This window comes from Idiotropiscis lumnitzeri, chromosome 1 (assembly GCF_059441095.1).
Source record: "Idiotropiscis lumnitzeri isolate Australia: NSW breed Sydney's pygmy pipehorse chromosome 1, RoL_Ilum_1.0, whole genome shotgun sequence".
NCBI lineage: Eukaryota > Metazoa > Chordata > Actinopteri > Syngnathiformes > Syngnathidae > Idiotropiscis > Idiotropiscis lumnitzeri.
In genome coordinates, this window is record NC_142391.1 from 12,007,192 (window position 1) to 12,029,607 (window position 22,416).

The 22,416-nt window shown below is 41.2% G+C and overlaps 1 protein-coding gene across 2 annotated transcripts; it reads left to right on the forward strand.

Annotated features, from left to right (window-relative positions):
- The first annotated feature begins 3,441 nt into the window (after nt 1–3,441).
- slc35f4 (solute carrier family 35 member F4) lies at nt 3,442–20,672 on the forward strand. 2 transcript variants are annotated; one of them, XM_088317223.1, is made up of 7 exons: nt 3,442–3,817; nt 16,287–16,587; nt 17,250–17,469; nt 17,555–17,680; nt 17,766–17,958; nt 18,293–18,382; nt 19,431–20,672. In XM_088317223.1, the coding sequence occupies exons 1-7, from the start codon at nt 3,580–3,582 to the stop codon at nt 19,670–19,672; spliced, it is 1,410 nt and encodes a 469-aa protein (XP_088173349.1). In that variant the 5' UTR covers nt 3,442–3,579; the 3' UTR covers nt 19,673–20,672. The 2 variants fall into 2 exon arrangements, with proteins under 2 accessions (XP_088173349.1, XP_088173355.1); XM_088317229.1 differs by lacking the exon at nt 3,442–3,817 and adding an exon at nt 11,432–11,922.
- The last annotated feature ends 1,744 nt before the right edge of the window (nt 20,673–22,416 follow it).

The window sequence follows — 22,416 nt, forward strand, 5'->3', positions numbered from 1 at the left end:
CCGCCGTTTGGACACGGTATATTTTATTCATATGTAGGCTGGCAAAAGAGAGCAAGCTGACTCAATTGCCCACAAGTTTGTTTGTTTTTTGTAGAGGAGGAGGTGGAAAAGGGATTTCATAAACAGGTCATTGTTTCTTTGCAGATGGCAACAACAAATAAAGGTCATAACATGCTGGAATGTCTCAAAGGACAGCATTCTAATTTTGATTGTGCATTCACGTAATACTCTGGACAGAGCAAGTATTTCTGGCATTGTCATTTTGACACCATAACTATTGGATATTATTCTTTGTTGTGCTTCCTTCCACTTTTTTTTTTTTAATTAAAGCGATGCATTAGACCACAAATCCAGACATCAAACCTTTACCAAGCTTTCAAGTCAACGTGGCCGGGCAACCGTGGAACTGTTCAATTGACAAACGTTTTTTTTTTTTTAACCAAGCTGACCTTCTTATACTCACGGCTGCACCACCCAAGTCATCTTTAATGCACATGGAATATTCATGCTGTAGATGGCTGGGGGGGGGTGGTCTGTTATTAATCTCAAAGGTGACTTAGGTGGTCCAGGCAAGGCCACCTGGGATGAAGTCAAGTGGGACACATTGCGACATCTTTAGCATCAATTAAACAAAGGCTGATGTATCGTGCTTCCATGAAACAGTCAGGAGTGCTATCACAATTAGATAAATGATTAGATGGTCGAGCAACAAAACGATATTATAGCTCAGCATATATTCTATATAAATGTCAGCTGGTATCTATAAATAGATGTCAGTCCTTGTATTCACCGAGCGCACAAGCTGCAGGGAATAAGCAGCGCTGCACAGGAACAAATCAAATCTCTTGTCACAAGAATGATAATGGAGTAAAGGGAAATACTTTGCATCTAACGAGCGGGAGTTGTTATTATTTAACTCCGATGAGTAGGTGAGAGGGAGAAAATGTTCATTATGTACTGAGGATTTGTATCTGAGGATGCCCTGAATGTTAATCATGTTGTCTGAGATTGAAGTCAGCCTCATTGCACTCTTATTCCTGGGGGACAATTAGAGGTGATACTAAAAAGAGGATGTGAGGATGGATTTTGTTTTTCTTAATGATACCTTTTAAGATATTACTTCAAGGATAGAATGATTCATTTCACTTGCAAGGAGATTTTGTCTCAGTGCTATGCAGTAATTATGCATTTAAAACGCGCATTGCCATGGCTTACACTTAAAATCTTAAAGTGGGCTAAAGCGGCACTGACTTTATTTTTGTGTGTTAGCATTTGATAGAAAACAATAACTCAAGACTTGAAAGTGAGCAACTGACATATATATTGCGTTCGTGATAGGCAGGGAATTTCAAAGCAGCACAATAAAAGGACATAACAGAGGAAAACTTCACTTGGACTGCAAAAAGCTTTAAGAAAGTGTCCAGTAATTGAAACTTTCTGAGCAATTGTAGCCACAAAGCTGTCCCTGGGCTGAATATGTGAGATAAGTGCTTTGGAGCCCAAACAAACTGAAACAAAAGAACATAAGGTGGAGATTGGTTCAGTAAGCAAGAAGCACTGCTGGCATCCAAGGGCATCATAAACCTCAGCATCTGTCTGCACAACAATGCAGAAAGGGGACACACTGGGAATCGATTTCACACAAAGAGTGCAGAACTTGGAAAGACATGCACTCAAGTACTGCATCTTGTGTTATTGGATTTGGAACCCAGTTTTACGAGCAGCATCTCTTACAAACAATACAAGCAAGGAGGATCCAGTCAAATGGAGCTAAAAACTCCAAAAACTGTTGCCAAATGAGGGGAAGAAAATCTTTTTTTTTTTTAACTCAATTCATTACCAATGCATGGGGAAAATAAACATGTGTGGGGAAAAATGTTACATTTCAGTACTATTTCATCCAAAAAAGCAAGTGCAGAAAAAAACCCACTGTGAACCAGCATGTGAGACAAACAAATCCCAAATTTGTTTCTCTACAACCCACTCACATTTAATTAGAAATACAACGTTTTGGCATCAGTTCATCATAAAAGTGTTTACAAGCAAAATGGTTGAACAAACGTTTGCACACACACAATTTGAGAATCACTAATATAGAAAGATGCTGATTATGTAGACGTTGACTGTTTACAGTTGTCCTCAGTCGCTTTTTGGTATATTTCTGTCAGATGAGAGAAAAAAGCTGATTCCATCAAGGAACAGCTCGATGTGTCTTGTGAGGATTCATTTGAAATCTGATCAATGAAAAACACACTCCCATTAGCAAAACAGTCTCAATTACAAAGGCCAGCACTCTGTTTCTGAAGAGTAGATTAGATTTTTTATGGCAGGTCCGAAATCTGATTGGACAAAAAAATTAAAAAAAAACATGAAGAAGGGGGATTTAAGGGCCACTCCCTGGCCATCACACGGTTAGAGAAAAATTTGGATAACTGTGACTTTCCTGCCATTTTCACATGGATATGATATTTTTAAATCACTCTGCAACAATGCAAATTAACTGAAAATTTAAAGAAGAGATTTCCAACTAATCTCAATGCAAAAACTTAAAGTACCTGTTTTTAGAACATTGAATTTCTTGCGTTCAGTGACAATCAAAATAATTACTTTTACGCCACAGCAAGCGAGCAACATGACTGGGAAGTCATTGTTTATCATACCATCCACATTCAAGGTTTCATCATTGCGGACATACACAAATTGTGCCCATCACATTCATAAAACAAGCAAGAACAACCCAAAGGAAAAAAAAATCAACGTTTGGAATTGTGAAGCATATAATAGATGTGTGTCATTGTACTTTTTAGATGTGCTTTGAATCACTGTATCCAAAATTATGTTCATGGTTGGTGAAAATGTACCATTATTATTGGCTGTTAGCTAGCAAATCAGTTCATGAGGTAGAATTAGACTATGAGATGGTACACAAAAGCAAATCAACCAATAATAAAGAGACATTATAGTAAATTAAGCTCAAAACGAAGCTTTTTACTTAGACTTGATCCTGATTATTGTGAGTGTGTTGAGCAGGTTTCCGGATATGTGTGGATTTTTTTTTTCATAAAACCCTGACTGGGATGATATAATAAACGATGACATTTCAGCTACAGAGGTGATTTTGAGCATGTGAATGGACACGTGCGTGCCCCTCAGTGAAATACTGTGACACCCTTGCCACTACTGAAAAGAAATTGTGCTGCCCCCCCCCCAACACACACAACACAACACAATACTGTATATTGAATCATTAGGAAATTGTGGTGCCTTTAAAATGATGGATAATCCTATATAAAACTGCGAGGTATACTCTCAGCATTCATAGAATCACAGCCGAATGGAACCATTTTTCCCCAGACATTCTCATTCTATTCAAGACATGTGCCAGTAGTGACACGCCCCCTTGCGGCGCGTGTCTGCCACACTCATGTTGGAACAATCTCGCTGCGCGTGCGGGAGAGTAGCCAAGCGTCACTAGAGGAATGCCAATGTGCTAATTGTTGATGCGGCTCGGACTCAAGGCGACTCTCGGATGCTTCATATGACTATTTGTCCCTGCAACCCTGCACATCCCGACCGACCATGACGAGCGCCGAGAGTGCTGTAGAAAGCGGCAAGCAGCCTCGCATCGGGCTGGAGCTCCTTGACGGCAAAAACACTCTCTTGCCGGGCAAAGCCGCGCCGAACGGGGGCACGGGTCGCGGCCCCTTTGTGAACGGCGGGTCCAAAGTGACTGATAACGGGGTGCACGACATCGAGGACCGCATTTTGAGGATCACCGGCTACTACGGCTACAACCCGGGCTACTCCAGTCACAGAAGTAAGTGCCACCACGCGAAAACTAAGTGCACAAAGAGATGCAACAATTAATTGGGTAATAACAAGATTGATAGATGTATCGATGCGTTATCACACTATATACTATACTATACTATACTATACTATACTATATTACTACAAACTCTAATCATAATGCTATCCTATACTTATCCCCTCTGAAATATGAAATGATATGCCTATCTTCGAAGGAAACCATCAAAAGCTATGGTCACCTTTCGATATTAATGAAATTACTGATCTGCAGTAGAAAGAAATAAAAGAACAAGACCTTGTTCACCTTTCTATACAAACAAAATGATATGCCTTGTGATAGATAGATAGAGAGACAGACAGACAGACAGACGTGCCTACAGCATGCTTTGGAAAAGAAAGAAAGCAAACTTGTGACACTCACTTTTCTATACTGTACTATAGAAATTATGTTCCTTACTTTACAATAAGACTCCTAATAAAAAGCAAAACAACACCAACACCTTTCTGTACTATGGATACTATGGAAATGATGTGCCTTATGATATTGAGCTGTATTAGTTTAAAGATTAACCAAATGTCACTGACTTCTCCGTACAATTAAATGATTGATGATACCGTGATCTTACTATACTATGTGAACCATCCATTATCTGAACCGCCTCTCCTCTCGAGGGTCGCGGGGTTGCTGGAGCCTATCCCAGTTGTCTTTGGGCAGTAGACAGAGTACACCGTGAACTGGTTTCCAGCCAATACAAGGGAACTACTATACACTAATTACAGAAAGAAATTGAAACATATATATTGCTTGATTAGCCAATAGTACTGCGGCCCTTACGAAACGTACACTGTATCATAGTATATTAGAAAGAAAGGGAAACATTGCATTTACTCTTCTGTACTGTACAAATTCCATATTATACCTTTTTATATTATACTACACTACACAAAACTACACTATATGCTATATGCAGCTCAGATCAATCACCAATGTCTCCCTGATCCTGCCAAAGTTTTATTTAAAATGATTCAGTGTCCAAATGACAATACAGGTGACGTGCACTCGTCATGATGCATTAGGATGCTTCAAGATGTCTCATGACTTTGACATAAGGCAGAGGTTCACATGCACATTCATGATTTGTCCACATATTTTTGATTGGTAGCGTGGGGGGATTGTGCTGACACCGGCAGAAAGCTGAGGATTGAATATGGGTAAATATAATAATGAACTTAGTTCTAGGCATGAGCTTTAAAAGGTTGATTTTGGTTGTCAGAGAGATTTTAACAAGCAGTTGGGCTTAGTGCATCACAAAGTATGCAGATGACAGCGCAGACAAAAATTGCGCAATGGCTTTTACCTTGCACCACTGGTTGTCTATCGCCTTTATTACGGATGAGGAGCCGTGTTTCAGAAGCTGAAATGCTTCACCCCAAATGAATTGGACTTTGCACGCAAGCTCCCAAACATCTCGCCCTGGCTGTTACATAAAAACTCAACTACACATTATTTAAACATCGACACGTCCTGCGCTCCCTGTTTGCGAAGCTACGCCCTATTGATGTCTGTTTGTCAGATGAAATGCAAAGATGCAAATTCGATTAAGAAAATGTTCAAGGTAAGGGTCCTTAAAGATGCTTCTCGCCACCACAATAGATTTTCAGACCGCAGGCAAGGAAAAGGAAATGAGCCTCGTGCTCATTAACTGTGTCCTGTCTCTTGTAGTAGATTAATCAAGGATGCAATCATGCTCTCTCATTTGGAGAGATATCGAGCTGTCCAGGTTGATCCCATGAGGGGGAGCTCTTATTAATGAGCAGCAACCAAACTTTAGATTGGAAACAGACACAACAACTCCCAAACAATTCCAATGATGAGACACTTTTCATTTGTGGGCTGTGCGGGAATATGAGCAGTCACAGTAAATGTGATTGTTATTGCAATACATTTTAGAATAGAATAGAATAGAATAGAAATCCCTTTATTGTCATTGTACTCAAGTGTGCAACGAGATTAGAGGGCTCCCCTCTCCAGTGCAATACAACAATAATACAGACAAATATATAAATTAGATAAATAAAGAAGAGTTCTATTAGCAGCAATTGTTGCATTGATGAATTACACCTGTCATATTGCAGGACTGAATGTACACTTTGATATAATGCAGTTTGAGAGATCATCAGGTGTGCTTCAGCAAATTATCCAATTTCACTTAATTGATCTCGAAATTATTCATGTATTTTTATGTATGTCTGTGACATTTAATGACAGGTAGAAAAATTCGGGTCTTCGGCTAGATGCCATGAGATAAGTAAGAAATAAATAATAATAATTTTTTTGGGTGATATTTTTGTTTAGTGGTGAAGCCTGTCCGTCCCGCCATAAATGGGCATTTTACCCCGTTTTAACAGTCTGTCCCGCCTCCCCCCATCCACGACATGAGAACCCTTCTGTTCTTACACTTTGTCCTTATTAATAAAAATAATCAGAGAGAGAAAGGAAGAGAGAGGTTATATTAAAACATGTCATTCTGCTACAAGTGCAAATATTTGGATTCAGTGGACGTGGTACTTAAAGGGACAGACAAAAGCCCACTTACAACTGTGCTTCGTACGCCCTTTTTAAAAAATATTTCATCCTCCACCCCAAAAATGGGCGTCCGGACCATTCCCGTCCGAGGGATTAAATGTCCATTTCTGCGTTTCACTAATGTCAAATGCACTTCGGGCTCCATAAAAAATTGGGAAACACTCATATAAAGCACCGGTATGTGTTTCCAAAGTTGCAGAATGGAATGATTCTCAAATGTACTGTACCTATTATCAGACAAGGACTCACACATTGTCATTATTTAGTCACACATTTTACAAGTCTTGTCGAAATATTTCCTCCTTTGAGTAATTTTTAAAGAACAGTGCCGCATATTGTATCTGAATGGAAGCATCGTCAGGCTTCATCCTGCTTCGCATGGCGTAATCGAGGATGATGACTGATGGGATGTCAACTGTGCTGTAATTTCAGGCCTAAGGAGCAGGTGTGCATCATAATTACACTCAATCCCAGAATATAAAAGACCACGCGTGTGCAACCTGAGGGGTTTATTTGATTTGGGATACAGTTCCGATTTTCCGTTAAGATATGCCATCTGTGCTGCCCCTGCCTATTCATCAAGTCATTGTTTTAGTCAACAGAAGGTATTCCTCAGGGCGTAATATTTGTACAGTTATTAAACATACTGTGATGGTTAGCGAGTAGCAGTCAGAATTAATTATTCATAAACAGTACAGGCACATAATGGATTTTTTGAAAAGTCACTTTTTTGGCAGTGCAAAAGCGAATTGCTTACCACAATGTCAACGAGCATCAGTACTCATAGACAAAGTATCTCATAAATGGAACACTGGGGCTTATCCCGTTTGACCTAGGGCGTAATAATATGTTAAGTAAGATCCTGTTGGCACTTTGTTGTTATTGCCACTTGCCATCTGTGAAGCTCTCAAATTTGCCTCTGAGGGGCTTGTGTACTACATTTTGTGACAAGGTCTTGGCTGTAATACATCACACTGTAATGGTGTATTGAGGCAAAGTCATTTTAGCTTTTAACAAGAAAGAAGATAATATCCCAACCTCAATGATATGCACACGAGGAATTAAAATTGAATTGACTTCCAAAAAAAGGCAAAGTGCTATTCCCACTGTAGTTGTTTGGCTCTTGCTGTTCCACACGACAAAAGCATGCAGTAAATGCCTCCTCAGCGTCTCTTGGAAAACCATTAAAGTGATTTGCTTTGTATCTGGTCTAATGGCTAAATTAAAAAGGGGGAAAACACAATAGTGAAGGCACACTCCCTGCAGGCTGAACGGGCCTAATGCAGGAGAAATGACAGGTACTGCTCAGCAATGTGATTGTCCTGTCACTGCTTTCACAGCAAGGCCACATAATACACTCACAGGGAAATGAGGAACGACTTGCATGGTTTTTGACAGTGCAGTCGATTGGCACGGAGGAAGCCGGGAGGAATACACTACATTTAATAATTCAATCTCCTTTTCTGAACCAAATCTAATAAAAAATGTGAACAGCAATACATTTCTTCCTTAAACATTGAGCATGTTCATGCTGCTCTTTCGAAGTAAACCATTCCCATGCCTTCTCTTGCAGAGTTATTTATATCAAGCCTAGTGTCGACCAGGATGTAAGCCTTGCCTGAATGACTCCTGGAGTGCTGTTAGCCTCCACAGTCTCCTGGGGATCCGTGAAAACACCCTGCATGTAATGGGTGCTATGTTTCACCACAGGACCTTCGGATGTGCTGACCTGTGCTCACGATCCGGTGCAATGTAGCCATATGTTGATGTATTTCTCGTCAGGTGATTTTGGATAGCCGGCTAGCTTCAACTTCACTGTCATTAAATACAAAAATATGATCATATTGTGGCACAATAGAGTCAAGTTTAGAATTGTCTTTTTCATTTTACGAGCAGGCCTGAGTACCGTGAGCTGCCTAAAAGTGCCCGTGTGGACTCTATGAGTGCACAACATCAATAAGCGGACCTTCATCACCCTCGAATGAAATGGAGAGTGTATGTTTGTTTGTTTTTTTGTTTTTTTGCAGCAGCAGCACATGCATAGGGATAGAGATTAAAGCGGCGTATACACAGAAACACAGGTTTACGTTCTTAACATTTAACAGTTTGATTGTCGTGCATAGGTTCAGGAGGCAAGCCAAAAATAGTACAAATATTCCTTCACAATTGCTTAGATGGCAAATGTATTCATTTGCGATTTTTTTCAGTTATGTTTCTAAACTAACGCTTCCAAAATGCGTTTCAGGGCAACTTTTATCAGCCTAAAATGTGAAAAATGTGAAACATTCCGCAAATAGCATTTTAATTAAAATGTATTAAAAGAAATAGATAAATGTAAATTCAATTGTTGTGTCCTTTAGTTGATGATATATAGGTCTACACATTTGTTTTACAAAATGTTCCATACTTAAGGTGTTTTTAAATTTAAAGTCTTGATGTACACTATTTATTTAGTAAAATAACAAAAAAAACCTTTATGACCTTGCTCGGAAGTTTAGAGTTCTAATTATCAGCCTTCCTCTGTGGAGTTGCATTGTCTCCCTGTGACTGTGTAGCTCTTTTCCCTCCTTGTCCTCTGAATTCCTCCCACGTTCCAAAATCATTGATTGAAGACCGCTGCTGTAAACTGTCGCGAACACTGTCTGTGAAAATATTCCCTGTGATTGACTTGAAGTCAGTCTCTGCTACTTTATTATTCGCCACTAGGTGCCGCCATCTTCCATACTTCTTACGTTGAGTGATTGCAGACACCTCCGACATGATGTTAAAACAGTGATTACTAGACAATCATCTTCTTCCTCTCCTCAACTTTCTTCCTCGTCCTCATTGCGCTATTTAGAGCCATAGAGGCTCTAAAAAAAATCCTCATATGACTGAGAAGTGTGGAAATCTAAATGACAAAAGGGTCTAATAAAAGGATTCAGTGCGTCAGTCGATGGGGTTGCAGCTGTTGCTATGGGGGTTAAGAGGGTAGATGCTTTATTATTTTCTGCTTTGATCTACTTGGTGTAGGTTTGGTGGTTACGATGGATGGAGAGTTATTCATTCAACGTAGTGTTCATTTCAGGCTCCTTGCTATGTAGTTAATCAAACTAAATGAAACAATACATGCCATCATGTTATAAAACAATTAATGCAGTTGAATTAGTTTTCTATATATGCTGTCATACTATAAAACAATATATACAGTATACAGAGTTACTAACAGTATTTTTCAAACCTACAGCTCCCTTAGTTTACATTTGGAGTGACAGTGGCATGCCTGTGCTGGAGACATCGTTCTTAATCAGATAGCGATTAGCATCCTGGGCTTTGCTGACTGGATGCTTTTTTTGCCGTCCCTCTCTGTCTAGCTTTTGTCTCCTCTCATCAGCAGGTCTATTTTTAAGTGACCCTCCTCTCACGGGATCCATCCTCCTATCTTCCGCTTACACCAGAGCAAATGTTATAGCTTCAGCTGAACTTGACTGGCACATTCATTCATTCTACTGGCTGCAGGTTTAGGGTCCATTTAGCTGAACTTTGATACGAAATACTATAAATGTGCAGTCACAGCCGCAAGTCTCATAAAAATATTTAATCAGAGTATTTTGTGTTTCTGTAATATGGCTTCAAACAACTAAAAGTCACCTTGTTATTGAATTATGGTCCTCAACAACATTCCAAACAGTGACTTTGCCTTGTTTCCTCCAAATGCTTGGACACAGAAAACCAAAAATATGCCGCAGCCTCTTGTGCAGTAGAGGCTTGTCTGGCTGAATTGCACTGCATAGTAAAGACAGATTAGTTATTATGATATAATGACGGACATTCGGCAACAGCCCCCTCAAAAACTAAAAATTGTACTGCCTGTAATCATTGATTATAGTGTGGCATTGTGAAATAAAAATATATTATACTAATGTGCCGCTCATGAAAGTCAACACCTATAGACTATAAATGTCCATTATAAATTTACATGACATAAGACACAGTCAACACGTTTAAGTTTTTATGAGCCTTTTTATTTGCAGAAGTGGGCATTGTCATTCCGCTGACGGGCAGTGAGCTGCCATCAATATTTCTAGTTTATGTTTTTATGAGCCTGTATCTGTTTGTGTGCTTGTAAAATTTGGAGACGTGCAGAAGTGGGCAGCATCAGTCTAGTGTCCGGCAGTGAGCTGCCATCAGTAATTCAGGCCGGCCCAGTTGTCCCCGACAGCCAAATGGCGTAGGGAATGGATTTACCGTTAGTACAGCCCATGCAGGTGGTGTAAATCTGACACGTATCCAAATCATGTTTTGGGCACCGATTGGCTATCACTGACGGGGACGGACTGGGTCCATGTGGGTCAGCCTGAAATAAACAGTTGGACCGTCCGTTAGACTGACGGAATGCCCACCTCTGTTGATATGTATGACGGAAGCGGGTGAAACATAGTGGAATTCAAACAGCCAACCCTTCCCCGCTGATTGGAAAAAATATGAAATACTGTAGCCATAGAAATTAAAAACAACTCGATTTATAAAGTGAAGACCCTCTTATAACTACCGATGCAGCTGTGTTCACAATTATGCAATCACATTCAAACTGGTGTTAAATTGGAGTCATCACACAGCTGGTGCTAATTAAAGTGCCTCTGATTAACCACAAATAAAGTTCAGCTGTTCAAAAAAAAATGTTAAACACTGTGGTCCCTCCAGGGCTCTCGCACTACTGAGTGTTATTTTTTCAAGTCATTACCAATGCCGATATAGAAAATGCAGTGGTGGCCAAAAACTTCAGCAGTTAGATGATGCTGATGATGCACACAACCATTCTGAGAACAAGTAAAAGCCAATACATGACAGAAGGCACAAGTGTGCAACAGAAGACAACGAGAGAGTGCAGAAAAAAGCCTGCTCAGGTAGAAAAAGGATAGGGAGCACTAGAGGAGAGGAGCTAGCGCAGCATAATTAGCCTGGGCTGCTTGGTTACCATCCAAACAAAGCGTGTGATTTGTGGCGCAAAAGAGGAGGGAGGGGTAAAGCGAGTTGAACAGAGACAAACGAGGTGGGGGTGGCGAGGATGGAGTGAGATGAGGGTAGTGATTGCGCCATGCCACACACACTTGAAGCTCAGTCTCCCTTGGAGACAGTGGCATCGCTGGATCACGGCATGACATTGCAACAGTAGTACCGCCAGTCAGCTGTGTCACTACTATCCAGACAGACAGAGAGAGAGAAGGGGAAGCGTGCAGAGAGTGAGCTGGGCCGGACTGGAGCGCTGAGGAGAAGAGTTGACAGATCTGGGAAGCGGGCTGGCAGAGTTGTGGGGGTGGGTGAGGGGGAATAAGTGAAGAAGAAGGAGAAGAAAAAGAAGAAGCGGAGGAGTAAGGATGCACGGAGCGAGGGGGAAGAGCTGCTGAGCGTGCACACACATAAATAGACTTCCAAGGGAAGGACAGTGTGTTGTGGCCCCCAGTGGAGGATGAAGAAGCACTCAGCCCGAGTGGCTCCTCTCAGCTCCTACAGCACTCAGGTCCTGACCTGCCCCATCTCTGAAGGTAACACCAAGTTAACTCTACATGCCTGTATAAAGGTTGTGTCTTTTCATGTGGGCTAAGTGAACTGCAAGTCATATAAAAACAGAAAATCATTGTTTATGTGGCTTGAAGCACATAGACTAGTTTTGTTTTCATGTGAAGAATGTACATGTCGTGTCCGGTTGATGAGTTGAAGTTTGTATCTTCCGAGAGAGATGTGCTGCATGCAGATAGATAGCCGGTGTACATGGCCCAGCCTGGATGAATAATAAATAAATAAATAAAACCAACAAAACAAACACATCAGCAAGTTCTGCTCACTTCTGCTCGCAACTCAAAAATAAGCAGGCTGATCCCTAAGAGCCTTAAACGTTTTCTAAATCCATTTTCTAATCTCTTAGACCTTACCTTTGTTTTCGAGATTGAAATAAAATACCCTAATCCGCTTTCCATACGCATCATCAGCATCCCACTTCTCCTTAAGACGACTTATCAAGGTTGCGCAGCGCTGCTGACATGACCATGAGCTCCAGCGGGAGTCCATCCATCAACGTCGCGATATAAAACACACGCCAGACTAAAACGTTTGGTTGGAGTAGCATTGTGCGTCACGGGGAAGATGAGCTCCATTAAAAGCAAGCCAGTAATGAATGATACTGTTCCATGCAGCACTTAGGAGCTGCTCGGTGAGATTGAAACAGGTAAGTGCCTTGAACGACCTTATTTGCCATCGTAGGAATATAGCGTCAAGCTAGCTGACCCTGATTTGTTGATCTACTGTGTGTAAATGTTGTGCGTTTCCGTACCGTATGCACCACTGCTAGAACTTGTGAAGCAGGAATATTTGCGAACAATAACACCGCCTCATATGAGAATAGAATGTTGGCCATGAGAGCTGCTTCTCTGGGGCAGGGGAATAGTGGAGTTTGAATATCACCGCATGTTGGCTGCAGATCAGCCTGTAGTGGCTTTTATACCTTAGGCCTGAAGCGCCTGCATCCAACACTAAAGGCGTTAGAATTTCTCTGTAATGTCAAACACAAACACTTTTTGCTTGGAGGATGACAAAAAAAAACAGACGAGAATGGAGCTGCTGTACTCTTGCAGAATGACAGCAGACAGAGCGGAATGGGACCAAAACCCTTTCACAAATTCCCTACAATACGTAAATCCCAGGATGCAAAAGCAATTGCTATGCATTGTCATACACTCCCTTCCAAAAGTCCGAGTCATACATATCAGAAGGGAAACACAGCCAATTGCCTGGAGCACAAAAGAGGCCTTCAAATATCTCCTAAAAAATAAACAACAACATTTTCTTCAATTTCAAGCATTTGTTATTGTTATATTTTTCTTTTACATGCGTAAAACTCATCAGAATTCTGTTATGAGCTCTCCACCCTTCCTTCTCAACCAATGGACATTTCCATCTTCTAACTGCGAGTATATGCAGACATGATTCAGGAAGAAGATACCGATTAGAAAATTTAACTTAGTGCAGTGTTGTGGTGAAAATAAAGTGCCATGATCGGAGTGCAGTGAAGGAGGGAGAAAGTGAGAGGTTTTGTCAGAACTATCAAAAGTTTCAAGCTATTTCACTGTGACACTGAATGAGTGTAACTGCCAACTGCAGCAAGAACCATACGGGCTTGCCAATTGCAGAACTGTTGTCAGTGTCGGCCAAGGAGTGAGGCTTTTCATCACTAAAACGAGAGTAAGAAAGCAGTCAAGATGTTAATTAAATGTTCTTATCCATTATGATAAAAGCAGTGAGATGACGTGTTCAAATAACAATGCTCAAGAAGGATTAAGGAAGATTAACCTCAGGAAATAAGATAATTTTCTTGAATTCACCATTTTAAATACATGATAAATATTAGCGCTGAAAATCTTTGCAGTCCACAGACGTGAAAACTAATTTTGTGTAAATTTAGCCTTCACAGCTTGAAATCCAAATTTGAGTGCGCAAGGACTTACCTCTCAGTTACACAACAATATTTTTGCTTACTTGAAAATTGGTAGGTTCAAAAGAGCTGAAATGTTAAAAGCTTGTCATGTTCATCTTTTATTGTCAAACCCAAATGTTTTCAATCATATTCCAGTAACCCAGTTCCAGTCGTTTATTTTACTAACCCAAATTCAGTCTTAATGGCATTAAATGTGGTTTGGTGCCAATAAAGTTTATAAACACAAGCAAAAAAAACAAGTAATTTGCTAGCAATCCATTTTCATTCAAGTCGTGGGTGGCTGTATCGTACTCCCGGTGCTTGACTTGCTATCGATTAAACAGAAAAAAAGTCCATCGATGCAATAATGAGCACTGAGGTGCTGTGCTATGCTAGAAGGAAGATACTTGCAGGCATGCTCCACATGCTGAGCTAGCAGAGAGAGCTTTCCTGCCCTGGTGTAAATTGATCACTGCATGCTGAAACTTGTCTCTTGGTTGGTCCATGGAAGGTATATGCTTAGGTTTTAATCCACATTTTAGTGGCACATTGATGACTGCTGTATTTTTCGACTCGATAAAAGAGTCTATAGTAGCAATGGTATTCATTTGGGCTCCAGTTTAACAAATACAGTAAGTATTCCCACCAACGAACCTCTGTCAAACGGAAATGCCCTCATCCGAAAAAAAACGTATGCATTAAATTTTATACTACTATACTACCTTGACGATTGATTCCTTATAACGGAAATTCCGATATCCGGAACCCGGAAGCCATAGTGAAGCCCGCAGTAGCGCAAACTCAAGCAGTTCGAAAAAAATGACAGCTCCCCCATGATCGGATCCAAAACGGCGACATTTAAATGACCCTTTGGCATGAGTTTTACTGAAATTGAGAAAGATTTAAAATCCATCCATTTACCTCTGTAGATCATGGCATCCAAACAAAGAAGAACGGTAATGATCGTGGAAGAGAGTGAAATGCATCTGATTAAGCGAAGCGGGCTACAAAGTTAATTCCTATTCCGGTAGTTTACCTGCCCAGAGGAAATTGCTTGCAGCTTGACGGACGAAGTGCAGCGGTGTAAATGAACATGTCCTGGAATGCTTTAACTGTTGTGCAAAAAAACTTCCCGCTAACTGGACCGCCAATTAGAGAGAAGGCTAGATCAATGGCGCTATCTATGGGCATAGTGAGTGAGTGAGTAGAAGGAAAAAGCTAAAAAAAAAAAAAAAAGCTGTATTTTGTTAACACACTTGCACGTTCATACGGGAGTTGCGAGCATTGTGACAAGCTTTTGTGTGACGTGTCGGTATGTGTGCGCATGTGTGAGGAAGAGCGGCAGCACGCGTAACACATCTACCCTAGTTGTTTCCCACACAAAGAAATTCTGTTATACGTAAAGATTGGACAATGCAAAAATGATTCCGTACTAGAGAATACTTACTGTATTAAGACAGACAGTTTGCTGAGTGAGTTGAAGTCACATTAAATACTGGACTGCAAATGCAGTCTTTTTTTTTTTTTTTTACTGATTTGGTTGTGGTCCTATCTTTCAGCCACATGCTGTGAATAAAAATTCTCCCTGATGTATCAATGTAGGCAACCTACTGTACTGTACCTGTCTACGGTGTTATATTATCCATCCATCCATCTTCTGTACCGCTTCACCTCACTAGGGTCACGGGGGGTGCTGGAGCCTATCGGGCAGTAGGCGGGGGACACCCTGAACTGGTTGCCAGCCAATTGCAGGGCACACAGAGACGAACAACGACCCGCGCTCCCACTCATACCTAGGGGCAATTTAGAGTGTCCAATCGGCCTGCCATGCATGTTTTTGGAATGTGGGAGGAAACCGGAGTACCCGGAGGAAACCCACGCAAGCACGGGGAGAACATGCAAACTCCACACAGGATGGCCGGAGCCGGGATCGAACCCACACCCGATGCTGTCTCTCACTGTGAGGCCATCGTGCTAACCGTGTTATATTAACATTTAAACTCATAATAACCCCAAAGGTGAAATTCAACTCACAACTCTTTATATAGTTTGTGTTTTATTTCACACCACACAGGAAACAAAATCACACACCTGCAGACATGCAAGATGTCAGCGTGAAGGAATGCGAAAACTGTGATAGGATGGTGGGGTGGATACCTTGCTAAAGGGCACCTTGATAGTAACTGGAAAGCAGAGCAAGCATCTCTCCAACAACCAGTTGCGATTTTACATTTGTCCGCAGCAGATGTCAAACCGTGGCCCTCCAGCGCCTTAGCCCATATCCTAAGAGATGAATTTTTAAACTCCAAATCCTTCATATCAGGACCCAATTTGGAGATTAATCAGATTAATTTTGCATTCTTGATTGAAAGTTTCTCATAGGAGTGTCAACTCACTTATGTGACATTCTGAGAAAAACTGTGTTTGTCTTTCCATTAGGAGAGGATGGTTTGGAATCTCAGGCCGAGACGCCTGGTAGTGAGACAAGTGTGGAGAGCCAGTCGTACCAGACATGCACCAGCACACTGCTGAAGGTGCTTGGTGGTTTGCTGATGGTGCTGTGCATCTCCTCCTCCTGGGTGGGTACCACTCAGGTGGTCAAGCTGACCTTCCAGTCATTCTCCTGTCCTTTCTTCATATCCTGGTTCAGCAGCAACTGCAACATCCTCTTCTTTCCTATTTATTACTCTGGACACGTGGTGACCACAAGGGAGAAGCAGACACCCATTCAAAAATTCAGGTAATGTGTTTTTTTTCCATCCATTGTCTATACTGCTTATCTTGTTACGGGTTCCAGTTGACTTCAGACAACCATTCACAGTTTCACAGTTGAGTGGGAAAACAAACTACACCATCAGCGACCCAAATAATGACTTTGTGCTACATTTAAGATGTAAATAACTAAAAACAAATGTACACCATTGGTTGTGCTGAATGGATTTTCATCCAATGACACGTCCCCTGTGGTTGACAAATTATTATTCCAGAAGATAGTTCACCGTTGGACCCCAGTCAGCTGGATAATGTTGCAGTCCTGTTTGTGACCGTGAACAGAATAAACATGAAAGAAAATGGATCGATGAATGGATGGTTGAAAATAATACAGTGCATCAGGGGTCGCCAACGTGGGCCCCAAGGACCACATGAGTAGACCGCTAGCATACTCAAAAAATAGCTCACCAGTTATGGGACATTGTCATTTTCTAGGATTGTTGCAGAATGTAAAAGCACGGCTAGAGGAGTACGGTGTGGAAGAACACAAGTAGCCTGACCTCAATCAACTTCAACTCTGCTCTGTATTTTAACATAAAGGCCATTCAGTCCAATTTCTTTGTCCGTGTAGTTTACATAAATCAGTGTCTTCTGGAACAAACCATAAAGCGATATCATGTCTTTTGACAGGGAGTGCAGCAAGCTGTTTGGCGAAGAAGGGATGACTCTGAAGCTTTTTGTAAAGCGAACAGCACCTTTCTCCATCCTGTGGACGCTGACCAACTACTTGTACCTTTTGGCCTTGAAGAAGCTGACCGCCACTGATGTCTCCGCCCTTTACTGCTGCCACAAGGCCTTCGTCTTTCTCTTGTCGTGGATTATCCTCAAAGACCGCTTCATGGGTGTCCGGGTATGTTTGTCATTATTTCGGAAGGAGAAAGCGATTCAGGTAGCAGGAGGTCTGCCATCTCAATAATGGACCCTTTGTTGTTTAGATTGTTGCCGCCATCATGGCCATCACAGGAATCGTCATGATGGCGTATGCTGACGGTTTCCATGGTGATTCATTTGTGGGTGTGGCACTGGCTGTGGGCTCAGCCTCAACTTCAGCTCTTTACAAGGTGGGACCACAAACCACACAAGTATATTAAGCAATGTATCCAAGCGACTGGTGTTAACCAACAATTTTGTCTCCTCTCGATCTAGGTGCTGTTCAAGATGTTCCTGGGTAGTGCCAACCTTGGCGAAGTGGCTCATTTCCTTTCCACCATGGGTTTCTTTAACCTCATATTTATCTCCTGTGTGCCCCTCATCCTCTATTTAACCAAAGTAGAGCAATGGGGCTCCCTCTCTTCACTACCCTGGGGATACATGTGTGGTCTGGCAGGACTGTGGCTAGGTGAGAAATTCTTAGAACTTCCAGCAGCAATGAAATGGCACCATTGTTTTTGTCTCCAGCCATGCTTGAGGCTTCATGAACTTGTACAAATTGTCTCAAGCTAAATCGCCACGCAGATGCAATACTAAGTCTTGACCTTAATACAACACAGCAGGTATGCTTTTACAGTAGTTGCTCCTAATCATTAGTGATTATGTTGTTGGGTTAGGTGGCTCCAATTAAGTCACATAAGGTTTGCAGGCTGTACATAGTAAGTACTACTTATCATAGTTGGCACAGCAGCGAACCACCTTACAAATAATAAGCACTAATCATTCTAATGTGTCTTCGGCAGTGTTCAGCATTCTGGTTCACGTCGGTGTGGTCCTGACGTACCCCATTCTCATCTCCATAGGAACTCTACTCAGTGTACCGGGAAATGCAGGTGACGTTTCTTCATGTGGTTCAAATATTGCCCTTGGTTTAGTTTATACTCGCTTATTAATTATTGTCCTTATAATTTCATGTTAAATGGATAATGATGAATTTTTGCTCATTGTTACTCCTGTCAGTTTAGATCAAGGATTCTATCTTAAAAAGTTTTGATCATTTAGTTTCCTTAATTAGCTTAATTAAATGAAAATGACTGAGGGAGGTTCCACATTTGTGGTGGAGTGTTTCACGCACTTGACTTTTTTTTGCAGTGGCAGGGTTTCCATTCAGATGCTTAAAGGGGAAGTGTTCTTTACAAGAAAATGTTCTATGCCGTCCCACGAGTCGAAACATGGCATTCTGGAAAATTAGTTAAGCAGCAATATGCACCCATTTTTAGCCATTTTAGGGGGTGGCCATTTTGTCTCTTCTATCGACTGAAAATAACATCACAGTTGTTGTTGGTTGTTACCTGAGCGCTGAGCACCTGTGATGATATTTTCAGTCAACTGAAGTGACAAAATGGCCGCCACTTGAGATGGCCAAAATCAGGTGAATCCGGAAACGCAATATTAATCGGACTGCCATGTTTAGACAAGTGAAGGCGGAAATAACATTTTACAGCAAAGAAATTTTGGGGTTGACTTCCCCTTTAATAATTTGGAACACAGTATAACACATTGCTGTATTGCCAAATGTAGAACTCGGAATTTTCAGCAAGTGTCCACATTTGTAGACAGCCACCTCTATTCCTGAATTGTGTCATTAAGAAGACATTATTATGAACAATACTTAGGGATGAGAAATGATGAAAAATGCCTGCAAACCAGTTCTTAGCTTACCGTGGTGAACCATATGAAGGTCAATGCAGGTTGCAATAGAGTGTCAGTGCTGCAGAGTAAAAAGACGCAGCGGATCAGGATCATTTTACAAATGATAATCTACATTTTCGTCACTCATCAGCCTTCTCATCCTAGTCCAGTTACTTTTTTTTTTTTATCAATCTGAATTTGTGATTGTTTCATTTCTCCCCACTGTCCCTGTTTGGTTCCTTACTGTAGCTGTAGATGTCCTTAAACACCAGGTGATCTTCAGCATGGTGCGCCTTGCGGCCACGTGCATCATCTGCTTGGGTTTCTTGCTGTTGCTGCTTCCAGAAGAGTGGGACTCGGTCACGTTGCGCTTCCTTGCCACCATTGCAGACAAGAAGTCCGAGGATCACGGCGAGGAGCTCACAGAGTCCAGCATGCACACGAGAAGCCGTAGTCGAGCCAATGGCGCCGTCTCCCTTCCCTTAGCATAACATTGTGAGACTCCTCCGTGAGCTTCGTTCCTCCACTGCCCACCCAAGGAGGGGAGATCGGAACATCTGATGGAAACAATCTGCAAGACATGAGAGAGTATCAATATTTTTTGTCAAGGGTGCCTCAGATGCACCTAACTCACTGCAAGAGGAATATTCATGAGTTTTGCAAATGAAAATGGTGGGAAGTGTTATTTACTTTCACGATAAACCTGCCACACTCAGTCTCTCACCTGCTGACTTACCTATGCCATGCTCTGCTCTGCAAAATGTATTCCGTGAATATATATCCTGGCAGGGACAGTTTGGCTATAGACCTAAGTGTATTTCTATTTATTTAGAGAGGGAATCATGCGTGTATTTATTTCAAATCTTACTGACATGCATTATATAGAAGAAAGACTAACAGTTATCCTTACTTGAAGTGCAAGTATTTCCTTTTGTTTGTTTTTCATATGAATAAAAAAAAAATGTGCTCACGCCACATTTACTGTCATAAATGAATAACACAAAGCAAATCAGTATTGAAAAGTCTTAAGATCCATTGAGCATCTTTGGAAAATGTAATGCATTATTTCTGCCATAGAGTTGAATTAAGAAACATTCTCAACAGATACAAACAAAAAATGAGCGTAATTTCCAAATATTACGCAAGGTCTCTGAAAAATTAACCATATATTTTTTATAGTGTCTAGAATTAATTTAAATATTCATTTGCTGAGGCTTCATGTCAAAGTGAGCAGCATGTCTTTGAGAAACTCAGATGTGAGGGCAGAGTGACGATTCATTTCGATATGATATGATATTTCCAGTAAGTGAAATTTGGGACTTTGAAGTCCTTTTTGAGGCCTGTAAAGACTTTCGTAAAGCTTTTAAAAGCATTTATTTAAGTTTGCATTCATGTAAATAACACAAGAAAGAGTTGGACTAGAGCAGGCGTGGGCAAACGTTTTGATTGGCGGGCCACAATGGGTTCTAAAATTTGACAGAGGGCCGGACCAGGAGCAGATGGATGGAATGTTTTGGTAACCTCACCTCATTGTAGAAAAAAAATATTTTTTTTTAAATGAAAGTGAACAAAAGCCTTACAACAATATATATGTCTTTGAAAAACCACAGTATTTTGAAAATAAAACAAGTTTATTCTTTTTTTTTTTTTTTTAAGTTTGGCGGGCCAGATTAAAACGTTTAATGTGCCGCATATGGCCCCCGGGCCGTAGTTTGCCCACACCTGGACGAGAACCTCAATCAGCAGTGCTACAACTGTTTATGTATGTTATTATTTGAAATATGGTCCGTGATGGAAATTGAGATGAGCGCACTGCACTACAATTTATCACCTTCCACAAACACACCATCTGTGGTAATATGTGCATGCTACCGAGAAATAGAAAAAAAAAAACCTAGGGGGAGTGTTAAGCTGCAGAGCATATGATTGGCATGTCACACACACATACACGCACACACGCAAGTCTACATTACAGTGCTGCTATGGTTTCTGGAGCACAATAAGTGAGCCGAGACCTCTCATGAAAGGTTTACAGAGGTGACATTTGAGTGAATAAGATGGAATAATACAGGAGTTCAAATCTAATATTATCCAGTTGTATTTGCAGAAAGCAAGGCATTGCCAAGAGAAAGTGATACCTTTTAGGCCAAAATTTGTCAAATAACTTCTCTTTTCCACCCAGAAAGGTCTGGCAAAAATATCAAGCCTTCTCAAGTGTTTGCTGTGAAATACACAAAGTCCTGGCGGGGGAGTTTCTATAGAAACGTCATCACAATAAGAAAATGTTGAACACATGCATGGCTGAGAACGTAAACAGGCTTATTTGGTCTTTATTTATTTTTGTCGCTATGATACCTATGTCCTCTATTCAGACAACAAGACGGTCCAGCAAACAGAGCATTCACTTACTCCCTTTATCCATGTCGGTTCACGAATGGGTTCATTCTCCACTTTTCCACACAACGAAATGAATCAGGTCACAGAGGAATTGATCTGCTGCCGTGCATTGACAAGGCAAATAATTCATTTTGAATCTGAGCGGAAATGCCCTGAGGAAGTGGAGAAGGCATCTGAGGCAAAACAGTGAACTGTGGGCACGACCTATCCTGGTGGGTTTGATTGACATTGACGTGGAGTGGAAAGCGGGTTTCACGACAACACTAAAGTACAGACTGAATTTTAAGTTGGTCTTATAGTACTCAATTACACATTATAAGAAGTTACTAATTATTGCACCCTCATTGATGTAAACTATCTTTGGATCACACTTACAGTTTACTGTAATTAGTACTGATAAAAGATGGGTTCGGGTTAGGGCCATGGGCAATTCTTCCACAGCGCATTCCGAAAGTATTCACAGCGTTTCACTCTTCCCACATTCCGTAATGTTACGACCTCAACTCAAAATGGAATTCATTTTTCCTCAAAATTCTTCCATCCATTATCTGAGCCTTTCTCCTCACAAGGGCCGTGGGCATGCTGGAGCCTATCCCAGCTGTCTTCGGGTAGTAGGCAGGGTCCACCCTGGACTGGTTGACAGCCAATCCAGGGCACACAAAGACAAACAACCATCTGTGCTCACAATCACACTAGGAGCAATTCAGAGTGTCCAATCAACCTGCCATGGATGTTTTTGGAATGTGGGAGTAAACCTAGGCAGGTCTCTAATGACAACATGAAGTTTTATTTAATTATTTGCCAATTAATGATGCTGTTGCTAGGTGTTTTAGTATGG

What these genes read in the sequence shown, in the direction of transcription:
- slc35f4 (XM_088317223.1), top strand. Translation starts at nt 3,580, where the DNA reads ATGACGAGCGCCGAGAGTGCTGTAGAAAGCGGCAAGCAGCCTCGCATC. An exon ending in ACACCCATTCAAAAATTCAG is followed by an intron (nt 16,588 to 17,249) that starts GTAATGTGTTTT and finishes GTCTTTTGACAG; the next exon opens with GGAGTGCAGCAAGCTGTTTG. An exon ending in CAGTGTACCGGGAAATGCAG is followed by an intron (nt 18,383 to 19,430) that starts GTGACGTTTCTT and finishes TCCTTACTGTAG; the next exon opens with CTGTAGATGTCCTTAAACAC.